This window comes from Mirounga angustirostris, unplaced genomic scaffold, assembly GCF_029215605.1.
Source record: "Mirounga angustirostris isolate CCGP_5_RB_7025 unplaced genomic scaffold, mMirAng1.0.hap1 SCAF_11, whole genome shotgun sequence".
Lineage (NCBI taxonomy): Eukaryota > Metazoa > Chordata > Mammalia > Carnivora > Phocidae > Mirounga > Mirounga angustirostris.
In genome coordinates, this window is record NW_026991719.1 from 45,644,852 (window position 1) to 45,657,489 (window position 12,638).

The 12,638-nt window shown below is 36.6% G+C and overlaps 1 protein-coding gene across 1 annotated transcript in view; it reads right to left on the minus strand.

Moving 5' to 3' along the window:
• The window catches only part of WNK3 (WNK lysine deficient protein kinase 3), a 157,128-nt gene that overhangs the window by 116,704 nt on the left and 27,786 nt on the right, over nt 1-12,638 (minus strand). Inside the window, exons 5-7 of the mRNA XM_064574104.1 lie at nt 9,131-9,219; nt 5,231-5,450; nt 716-1,010 (exon numbers count right to left, since the gene is read on the minus strand). Of these exons, the coding sequence (XP_064430174.1) occupies nt 716-1,010; nt 5,231-5,450; nt 9,131-9,219 (604 nt within the window). The remainder of the gene's footprint in view (nt 1-715; nt 1,011-5,230; nt 5,451-9,130; nt 9,220-12,638) is intronic.

Consider the following 12,638-nt stretch of genomic DNA (forward strand, 5'->3'; position numbering starts at 1 on the left):
TAAAATCTAAGTGTCATATTCTCATTCTCCTAGAACCTGGCTAGAAAATAATACTGTCTTTATAGAACAATTAGTTATTACTATGAAAATACTCTGTCCTTCTAGAGAAGAGAATGCATTACAGCAGAAAAATTAGAGGAACTATGATAATTTTATACTTGAGCCTAAAATACAAAGGATCTTAAAATCTAGAAAATTCCTTCTTGAAGAACACATTTTCCCTTTAATTCCAAATTTTCTTTATTAAAGGATTTACATTGGACCTTTAAGAATAGTAAAAAGATTATAATCCTTACTCAATTAGCACCTTGGACAGGTCACATAACAAAAGTTTCTTAATTTTAAAATAAGGAAACTAGCCGGCTTGTCTATTTCAGGGATTTTGTAAAAGGACTGATGAAATGATAGATAACAGAATGCTTTGAAAAACACAAAAGTAGGGGCGCCTGGGTGGCTCAGTCATTAAGCATCTGCCTTCGGCTCAGGTCATGATCCCGGGGGTCCTGGGATCGAGCCCCGCATCGGGCTCCCTGCTCAGCGGGAAGCCTGCTTCTCCCTCTCCCACTCCCCCTGCTTGTGTTCCCTCTCTCACTGTGTCTCTCTCTGTCAAATAAATAAATAAAATCTTAAAAAAAAAGAAAAACACAAAAGTACTATTTTGAGATAAGGGAATACAATTACACATTTGTTTGCTTTTATAAATTTTAACTGTTACCTGTAACAGAGGAGCAGTGCTGCTGTGGTTTTCTTTGTAGAAGCTGTTGTCGAACATGTTGATCAACTTCAGTTTCTTCACATTCAGCCCCAGTGTGCTGAGCAGGAGCAGGGGGCAAAGCTGTATTCTGGGGCTGAGGGAGTACATTCCCTGCAGACTTGCACTGGGATTCCCTGCGTTCTTCCAAACAGCCAGCTGGCTTCTTCTCCCTCGTCTTCTTTATCAGGGTGACCCGGTCTCTAATGGACTTAGCAACAGCTTTGGAATCACTTTCATGAAAGAATCCTGACTTGACCTACAAACAAAACATAAGCAAACTACATCTTTAACATTTACGATTTTAACTTTTTACTAGCAGAGTTATTTTGTGCCCCCAAAATCCAAATGCTATTAAATAACAGTTAATTTGTTTACATGTTCCTTCTTTTTTTTCAATTCAATATAACTGACAGTTTCAGGTGTACATCATAGTGATTCAATATTTTGGATGTACATCTATGTTCTTTCTTAATCGACATACATAAATTCAGAGCCTTTAATCAGCATAAGAAAAACAATACCATTACCAAACATTGTTAAAATAATTCTGGCTTTAAACAAAAACAAATAACTTGATGTTTCAGTACATGCAGTCTTATTACAGATCATTTGTGACTGTCATTAAGGTTTGTGAAAGATTAAAAAGGTTTCCTTATTCAACAACATTAAGTGCCTACAATGTGCCCAGTACTGGACTCCAGAGACATATAAGTTACTGTGTCGGTCCTTTGTCCTGTATGAGCACACAATCTGGTGGTAAGATGGTACAAATTTAACTTAAAATAAGGTAGAAATGAGCTGCTGCAAAAGCCCTAAAGGAAAAAGTAGAGACAGCGTCACAGAGAAAGGTAAACTCTGACTTGAATTAAAACAAAAAAAGGAACTTGCTGGCTATTAAGGGAGGTGTGGACGAAGTTTAGAGATCCACACTCTAGGCAAAGGGAAATATGCTCACAGCAAAGTACTACATCTTACCAGGCATTAGAAGAGTGAGAGAAGAGAAGTTAAGGGCTTGCTGTCTGAGAAGAGCAGGGCTGAGTAGCAGAGAAGATGACTTGAGGAGGTGTCATGGCATATCATTCTCAGTCCTACAATCTGTTTTTTAAAGCATGTCTTGGGGGTCTGCAGACTCAGGGAAATTTCGTGGTAGTTGAAAGATGATTAAAATGTTAGATGGAATCCATATATTTAATTTCACTCCCTCCCGAAGCTCCAAAAAAACCCCACACTAAATGGATTTTTAAGCTGTAAACCCAGAAGGATAGGGAGAATAAGAGAAAGACAACAGCAACAACATTTTGGACACTCCAGAATGTGGAAAACAGATTAAGTAATAAGTGACCTAGCAGTCCTGAAAAAGGTGAACTAGGGAAAGCTGAGAAGCATTATCACTTATACTGAAAAATACTCATAAGGCACAGAAACTGGCAATACCAGTTACTTCCAGAACTGGGTGAAGTCAAAAGAGATGACTAAAATAAGGAAAATTAAGTGAAAGGGTTGTGAGAAGCAGTTAAATGTTTAGATCCCTGTGCCCCACCTTCCATTCCACACCTTTCTCCCCTTACCCAAGAAGCCTGGAGTTTTGTTCTCTGGAGAGGGTAAAAGAGAGGATCTCTGGACTATGGAACACCAGGCACAGTCGAGGGTAAGGCTACCATGTGGAAAACAAGATTAAATGAGCATATGTATGCTGAATGCCATATGCAGAAACCTTTAGCCCTTTTCCCCACTTGACTACCAAAATACCAGTAACCAGACCCTAACCCTTCAGGAAGGACTTCAAAAGATGATTCTCTGGGGAATCTGACCAATCCAAGAAGACAGACCTACAAATATTGATGCCAGAGATTCCCTAATTAAAGATACCACCCAGATACCCTATGGTACAGGTTAAAGTTAACAAGTCTGACACAAGCAAACACATCATCCAATAGGCTGTAAGTCCCTGTGGTCAGCAAAATTATGGCCCCTCAAAGATGTCCCATCCTAATCCTCAAACTTGTGAATATAATGAGATATCACTCTCATTATTTTGCTATGAACAGCTGACCTTAAGATAGGGAAATTATCTGGGTGAGCCTTTTACCAGCTGGTAACTCTAGGATTCAACATGACATTGCTGACTTTGAAGATGGAGTGGGGATACATGAAAGGACTGAAAAGCAGCCTCTAGGAATAGAAAGTGACCACCAGCTAATAGCCACCAAGGAAACAGGGGCCTCAGTCTTACAACCATAAGGAATTGAATTCTGCCAACAACTCGAAAGCAGTCCCCACCCCACCCCCACTCCCCTCACCCTCCCCACCAAGAGCTTCCACATAAAAGCCCAGGCCTTGATTTCAGCCTGTGAGATCTGAAGCAGAGAATCCAGTGAAGCCCACTAGGATTTTTTATCTCCAGAACTGAGATAATAAATGGGTGTTGCTTTAAGCCACTAAATTTGTGGTAATTTATTACACAGCAACAGAAAAAAATATAGTCTCCTATAACCTATTAATTATGAGCAACTAGCCAAGAATTATCAGAAATATCAGAAAAACCTCTAACAAGAAGACAGAGCACAAAACCAACAAAAGCAAAACAGCAATTTGAAGAAAAGAGACTATACAGAGAGAAAAAATGTTAAAAACACTCTCTTTACTTACGTTACAGAGAGGTACGATAATATTGCCTCCACAAAACAAAGAACAAGACGTTTACTCTAAGGAAGGAACAGACCAAAAAATAAAAAGGAATGCTTAAAATTAAAAACATGATAGCAGAAATGAAAAACTCAACTGGAAGGGTTAGAAGGTAAAGTTGGTAATATCTGCCAGAAAGGAGAATAAAAAGACAAAAAGATGGAAACTAGAAAAGTTAAGAACATTGGAGAATTAGTCCAAGAGGTCCAACATCCAAATGATAACAGTTCCAGAAATAAAACAATGGGGAAGAAATCATCAATAAAATACTTCAAGATATTTCCCAGAAACTAAAGGATATGAGTTGACAGATTGGAAGGGTCCACTGAGAATCCAACACGGTGGATGAAAATAGACCCAAATCAAGACACATCACTGTGAAATTTTAGAATACTAAAGAAGAAATAGAAACTACTACAAGCTTCCAGAGAGCAAAAAATGGATCACATGCAAAAGATTCAGAAAATAGAACAACTTTGTACTTCTCAATATCAATACTGAAAGCTAGAAAAGCATGGAACAATGAGTCTAAATTAAAAAAAAAAAAAAAACCTGCAACCTAAAATGCCTTAGCCAGCCAAGCAATCAATTAAATATGAATATAGAATAAAAATATTTTCATACATGCAAGTCTCGAAGAATTTACCTCTCATACCCTTTCTTTAAGAAGCAGGCAGAGGAAGTGTGTCACTAAAACAAGAGGGTAAGCCAAGGAAGAGAAAGACATGGGATTTAGGATACATGAAACCCAACAGAAGAGAGGAAGAGAAGTCTAGAAAGATAGTAAAGAGAAATATCAGGATAATAGTTGTGCACCAGATGTCCAAGACAATCATTCCAGCTTAGAACAGTATGACTATAAAAATAGACATGTTAAAGGCTATCATCTCCAAGATCCCCAATGTCAATGTTCCATCCTTCTTTTTAACCTGAGGACAAAATGCCCAGGCTAGCCTGGCTCAGACTCTCTGTACTTGGCTAATTTGACTATGTGCTGCCAAAGCTCCTACACACCTTTCCTCCAAGCGCTGCAGCAGCCTGAGTCAGGTGTGGACACACATTCAAACCCACAGAAGTTATCTGCTGTCATCTGCTCTGTAAGGAGGGGGATCATGGGGTGATTAGAAGTAGAGAAGTCAGAGGGGCCCACTCCCCATCCAACCATATTGTTATCAGACAACTAATTTCTGGTCCACACAATGGTCTGCCGGTGACCTGACTGGTGAGCCACATGTGTACTTCCCTGAACTCACTCATGACCTCACCTGCTGACATCCCCAAAAGTGGTTCTTATAAACACTTAGAGAAGCTGAAGCCAGATTTTGACTGAGAGACTGTTCAGCTTATGCACTCTTGAGCATCTTCACCTAATAATAACTTCAGTAACCAGCTAGATGTGCACCGGTCACTCACATTTTTAAAACAAAACAATATATTACTTAGATAAACTATAACAAAAAGCAAAGAAATGAGTAACACAAAAGTCAGGGTAGATATTACCTGTGGTGATTAGGGAAGGGAATACAACTGGGAGGGGCATACAGGTGGCTTCTAAGGTACTGGTTATGTTCTATTTCTTAACAAGAGTAGTGTTTTATTATTCTTTATACTGTACGTACAAATTTAATATACTCTGCTGTAGAGATGCATTTCACAATAAAAGAATTTAAATAAAGAAAAGGAGAAAATAGGGAGGAAAGAAAGCAATAAGGAGAAAGGAATCAATCAACCCTAATATTATAAAGGGCAGCAGTGGTCAGGGGGTAGAGAAAAGTGGTAGGATTCACTTACCATTTCATATGCTACTTCCTCAGATGTATCTGTTTCTAAATTGAAACTGAACTCAATAGCTTCATTGTCTTTGTGCTTGCCTTTCAATTTTTTAGGGTCTTCAACCCAGAGTCTTAAAGCCAGGGATGAATTTGAGCAGTCATCTTCCTCTGCTAACTCCACCCTCAGTCCTGTATCCTCAGCAAAAAATGCGTGGTTTAGTAGGTCCCTGATAGACAACCTAATAAACAAAATACGTATCTCATTATCAATTTTTCCAATCATAAACAAGATATAGAACTCTTAATTAGTAAACATCAATTATATCAAAGTAACAATCTTATTTTAAATTTCCTATTAATTAGACCATTAATGTGCCTTGTTATAAAAACCAAATCTTATATCCAACTTATTATTTGCCAAGGATGCAAAGAAATTCCGACTAACAAGCACTGAAAGTCACCTTAATTAAAGATTATTACCAGTAGCATATCTAGATACTGAAGTTTAACACACCTATAAGTATGCCTAGAGAACTGGAGAAGTGCTGCAGTATATGTTAGGTGGAGTGACTAGTTTCCCTAAGCCACTGACTTAAGTTACTAAAACTCAAACAACAGATTGTCAGCAAAGGAAACTAGTATGGTGATTAACATAACAATAAAAAATTTTTTAAAAAAAGGAAACTAAAAACTCTCTGGATATATAACCTCTAAAGGAAATCAGAAATTCAAACTCTTTACAAACATTATAAATAGAAGCCCTTGACTCCATTAACAATAATGTAGTCAGTGTACTTCATTCTTGAGAGAATGCCATGAATGAAACTAATTTAGTTCAGCAAAGTCCCATGGTTTTCCTCAAGTATCTAAGTCTAGTGTTTTAGGCCAAAGTATACATGCAATGGAAACGCCTCTACCTAATATTAGAGATTAACCATCTCTGAAGAGAAAAAAAAAAGGACAGGGGTTCAAAAGATTCTTTTACAAGATGGGGGGAGTTAATTTCCTTTGCTTGCTTGGACCAATTTCTAAAAACAGATACATAATATCTAATCTATCTATATTATAGGCCAGAGAGAGCTAAAACTAATGTATTTCATAATGTCTACATAGAAAATCTCTCTTATACTATCTAAAATAGATAAAGTATATTGATAGCATGGTATACTGTAAGTTGATGATTTTCAACCCTCCTGATCATTTTTTAGTGATCAAGGGACAAATAATTAAGAGACTATTATAAAAAGAATAAGCTTCCTCAGACTAATTAGTTTTAAGGCTAAGGTGAGATGTGACACAACCAAGGGGCACCTGAGTGGCTCAGTCAGTTAAGCGTCTGCCTTTGGCTCAGGTCATGGTCTCAGGGTCCTGGGATCCAGCCCTGTGTCTGGTGCTCTGCTCAGCAGGGAGCTTGCTTCTCCCTCTCCTTTTACCCCTCCCCCTCCTCTCACACACGCTCTCTCTCTCTCTCTCAAATAAATAGGTAAAATCTTAAAAAGAAGAAGATACAACCAAGTTAAGCCCTCTGCCTTTCAATGAAAATGTTGCCTATGTATTTTTACTATCGAATAATTACAGTAATAGCAGAAGATACCATTAAATATTACTCTTATTTTATATGCATTATATTTTTAATCATCAAAATAAATACCTGCTTTGAGAAACATCTAAGTAACTTCCTCAAGATCACACTGGCTAAGTGTGAGTCCACATTTGAATCTTAGTCTGATGTAGAAGTCTGTGCTCTTTCTAATACACTAATATGCCATGAATCCTTTAGAATATCCCAATGTTCTTTGGTAACAAATTTACAGTTAAAATGCTGCAAAAGCAATAATCAGAATCCAAACTAAAATGGCTACTTCCGCTTAATACAACTGACCCTCAAACACCATTGGGAGGGGACTGGGGTGTCGACCTCAGTTGAAAATCTGTGTCTAACTCCTAACTCCCCAAAAATTTAACTACTAATAGCCTACTGTTGAACAGAAACCTTACCAATAACATAAACAGTTGATTAACACATATTTTGTATGTGTTATATACTGTATTATGTTATGTATTATATACTGTATTTTTACAATAAAGGTAAAGAAAATATTAAGAAAACCATAAGGAAGAGAAAATACATTTACAGTATTGTACAATATGTTATTCAAGCGTCAACTGCATTTTTAGACTCACTTAAAAAAAAGTATGCCTAAACTCTTACAACTCAAAAACAGCCACAACAACAACAAAAAAATAAACGACCTAATTTTAAAAAGGGCAAGTGACTTGAACAGACATATCTCCAAAGAAGATATACAAATGACCAATAACCACATGAAAAGATACTCAACATCATTAGTCATTAGGGAAATGCAAATCAAAACCACAATAAGATACCACTTCATAGCCATCAGGATGGCTATTATCAAAAAATGGAAAATAACAAGTGTTGGTGAGGATGTTGACACACTGGAACCTTCATATGTTGCTGGGAGGAATACAAAATGGTGCAGCCACTGTGGAAAAAATTTGGCGGTTCTTCAAGGAATTAAACATAGTATTACCATATGATCCAGTAATTCCATTCCTAGGTATATAATGAAAAGAATTGAAAGCAGGGATTCAAGCAAATACTTATTCACCAATGTTCATGCAGCATTATTCACCATATAGCCAAAAGGAAAAAATAACCCAAGTGTCCATTAACAGACAAATGGATGGATACACAAAATGTGCTGTGTGTGTGTATGTGTTTCTTCCTTAAAAAGGAAGGAAATTCTGATACATGCTACAACATGGAAATCAACCTTGAAAACGCTATGCTAAGTGAAATAAACCAGACACAAAAGGACAAATATTGTATTGATTCCACTTACATGAGGTACTTAGAGGAAGCAAATTCATAGAGACAGAAAGTAGAATAAAGGTTACCAGGGGTTGAGGGGAAGAGGAATGGAGAGGTAATGGGTACAGAGTCTCTGTTGGGGTGATGAAAAGGTTCTGGAAATAGATAGTAGTGATGGTTGTTTAACAATGTGAATGTGCTTAATGCCACTGAATTGTACACTTAACATATGATTAAAATGGTCAATCTTAGGTTATGTATATTTTACCATAATTAAAATATATAACTACCTAGATATAGCCTGTTGGTACAATAATGTTCGGTAATAAAGCTATAATTAAACAGGCTTTACCTTAGTGGCTTTATATATTCTCAGATATACAACATTAAACTTAGAAAACTAGTAAAAATGGGGGACAGTCAATAAAATGTGGGCGAAAATAATTTCTGTAAAGGACCTTTATTAATCATAAAGGAGGTAAAAAATCAAAAGACTAACCCACTGATTTAACTCGGCAACTGTCCAAAGCTCAAATTAACAGGAAATATAAGCTAAGACTAAAGGGATGTATCCATAAGAAAAACACAAATTGGGTTACAAATAAACTTAGAATACTACTTCTTGAACAAAAACAGCCCTATCTGCTTTACCATTATCATGACACAAGGGCATTGGTCAAATATGAAACATCTGGTAAGTTGATGGTCAATTTTTTTAAGCTATCATTTTTTTCTAAGTACTTACCTGAAGGTGACACTGCAGAAGCTCTCTACTATCAACTGTTAGAAGCAAGTTAACCTGGGGGGCCTCAGTGACTGTTAAACTGAAGGGTGAAGGTGATGAAAACTTGTCACAACACACACAAATAAAACCCAAATTTCAGTTCAAGAAAAATTCAGCACATGATATCAAAGTCCAAAATGGCAAACAACATGCACTGATATACTTCACTCTAGACAGTATGGTTTGTGTTCCATTCAAAAGTAATACCCAGTATTATTCAAAGGTCAAAAAATGACCCAGTCCAAGGTAAGAGTTTAATGTATCCATCGGTTATATCATTTCACTACATTTGTGCCCACCTTTCTGATTTGTTTTGGCGAATACATCCTTCAATGATTTCTTTCACTTCAGGATCAGTGACTTTATTGAAACTGGCTGGTTTTATGCCCTGGGAGAAGAAAAATTGTTTCTAGTCACAAATAAAGCAACTGAAAGCTCAAGTCAACATAACATTATTAATGTAATTTTTACCACTAAACCATATTCAAGCTTTAAATGAGATAAATATATACATACAGTGTAAGTTTAACAGTTTTTTGATGAAGATATTGTCACAGTTCTAATAGTCTACAACTAACAGTGAAAAATTATGAACAATCTAAATTTCCAACAACGGAGATATAAATTATGTGATCTACATATATGCTAATCTTACACAAAAACCAAAAATATTCTCAGTATTTAATAACATGGATAATTCTCATATTGCAACATTAAGTAGGGAATAAATATTTGATCCCAAAATATACATGCAAGTATAACCCCAATTAACAAACTATAATAAACAAGTCTTCCGGAATGGCTAGAAGCAATGAACAATCAATATATATGTATGCATGAAAAAATATATATATATAAACTTTTGAGAAATCTGTATTATTTTTACCATTAAACAATAGTAAAATATTGAGAGAAACTCAAGCTAATTATCAGGTTCTAGGAGTTCAATAATAAATTAGTAAGGTCAGGGCGCCTGGGTGGCTCAGGCAGTTAAGCGGCTGCCTTCAGCTCAGGTCATGATCCCAGGGTCCTGGGATCGAGTCCCACATCGGGCTTCCTGCTCAGCGGGGAGCCTTCTTCTCCCTCTCCCTCTGCCTGCCTCTCTGCCTACTTGTGCTTCTCTCTATCTCTCTGTCAAATAAATAAATCTTAAAAAAATAAATAAAAATAAATTAGTAAGGTCCATACAATTAAAAATGTTTCTGTAACTGTTAGCTGCCTACATCTGCTTATTTTATATTCTATTACCCTTAAATAGTGAATTTTAGATTTAAAAAAATAATCATTAGGGGCGCCTGGGTGGCACAGTTGGTTGAGCATCCGACTCTTGGTTTCGACTCAGATCATGATCTTGGGGTCCTGGGATCAAGCCCTGAGTTGGATTCTGCGCTCAGCATGGAGTCTGCTTGAGATTCTTTCCCCCCCCACCCCTCCCACTCGTGCTCTTTCCCTCTCTCTAAAATAAGTAAATAAATTTTTAAAAAATCATTACAGTCATCTAACAGAAAACTCCAAATTAATCTAAAAGGAGAAAGATACCATAGAATCATTGTCATGGAATGAGGCAATCTAAAACCTAGTTCTGGGTATGACATACTACTTCACAGGATGCTGAATCAGAAAACCCAGTATCACACACTAGACAAATTTGGTGAGATTAGGAGTTAACTTGGATCTCAAGTTTTTTTTTTATTATGTTATGTTAATCACCATACATTACATCATTAGTTTTTGATGTAGTGTTCCACGCTTCATCGTTTTTGTATAACACCCAGTGCTCCATTCAGTACGTGCCCTCTTTAATACCCATCACCAGGCTTACGCATCTCCCAACCCCCCTCCCTTCTAGAACCCTCAGTTTGTTTCTCAGAGTCCATAGTCTCTCATGGTTCGTCTCCCCCTCCGATTTCCCCTCCTTAGTTTTTCCGTTCCTGCTTTCTTTTTTTTTTTTTAACATATAATGTATTATTTGTTTCAGAGGTACAGGTCTAGATCTCAAGTTCAAGAAGCTTTAATATAGGGCACCTGGGTGGCTCAGTCGTTAAGCGTCTGCCTTCGGCTCAGGTCATGATCCCAGGGTCCTGGGATCGAGCCCCGCATCGGGCTCCCTGCTCAGTGGGAAGCCTGCTTCTCCCTCTCCCACTCCCACTACTCATGTTCCCTCTCTCGCTGTGTCTCTCTCTGTCAAATAAATAAATAAAATCTTTAAAAAAAAAAAAAGAAGTTTTAATATAGATGGAAATGTGAATTGTGATATAACATTATTGTGACTTTAATATAAAATAATAAAGTCACCATTCAAAAAATGGAGTTACATCATTCTACTTATAGAAAAAGTCCTCTTTGACCTCTCCACTGATCTCTTACCTATTCCCCAGTCCTGGGTAATTATTGCCTTTCTCTGCTCCTAGGTGAAAATAATTGGGGAACTGCAACTTACGAAATTGAGTACAAAGTTTTTCTATTTGTGGCCATACAATGTACAGACCAAGACTAAAAAGACTTCTAGCTTTATCTCTTTTTCTCAGTTCTTTGTTACAGAAAGCTTCAAACATACTCAAAAGTAGAATAGTAAAAGCCCCATGTAACCATCACCAGCTTTAACATACAACATTTTGTCAACCTTGTCTCAGCTATCTACCTCCACACCTTTTTTATCCAAAAATATTTTAAAGCAAATCCTAGGCATCATGTAATTTCACCCATAAAGTCTCTAGTTTATATCTCTAACAGATATCATGTCATCATCCCACCTAAAATAATTACTAATAATTCCTTAACATCATCTAAAACCCAGTCCACACTGAAATTTCCTAAATAGTCTAAATGATGTCTTCTTATACTTGGTTTGTTCAAATCAGGATCCAAACAAGGTCCTCACAGTACATGTATGGTGCATTAAAGCTGGCTCATACCAGCTTACAAGAGGCAACTATTACATTTTCAAGAATTTTGCAAGCTGGCTGTTAAACACAGTCATTTACAAAAATTAAATTACATAAGCTCAAAATTAAATTATATCAACAACCAAGGTAATAAATACTGAAAATACCAGTCCTTAATTATTTTACTACATTTTACTATTATTTATGCTCTTGAGGTTGTTTATTCTATCTGTATGGTGGATAGATCATATAAATTCCACTATGTATACCATTTCCAACCCTGCATTCAGTGAGGTCACACTGGTGACTTAAAAAAAAAACTTAAACTTAAAAGTCATTGTGGGAATATTTAACATCAAGGAAATCAGCAAATGCTAGAAATCAGTGCTTTTTCTTTTTCAGAGAATCAGTTATTAAACATTTACCTGCTCACCACTACTTTAAGTCTCTTGTATTCTTTAACAGTCCCTCCCCTTTTGCTTTCATGAAATTGATTTGTTGGAGAAACTAGGTCATTTGTCCTACAGAATGGCCCACATTCTGAATATTAGCCTTATTTCTAGTCTCCCTACACAAATATCTCCAGAGTCAGATTTAGGGTCAAAATCCACCATTGTGGATCCACATGTAGCTGTGTGAACTTGGGCAAGTCACAACCTCTGGTTCTCAGTCTCATCACTCATAAACTGAAGATAGTGCCATCTTTTAGGGATTTAAATATGAAAGCATGCAGTATACAGCATGCATTTAAAAAGGGTACCTATTAATATCAGTTACTTTGAACACTTTGACAATCTCTTTCTTGGCCTATTCTAGAGCCACCCAACTGGATATGAAACAGACCTATTTTGAACTATCCTAAGACTTTGTTTTTATCTCCCTTACATCCCTTACTCTATTCCTATCCTCTTATGTTTATAGC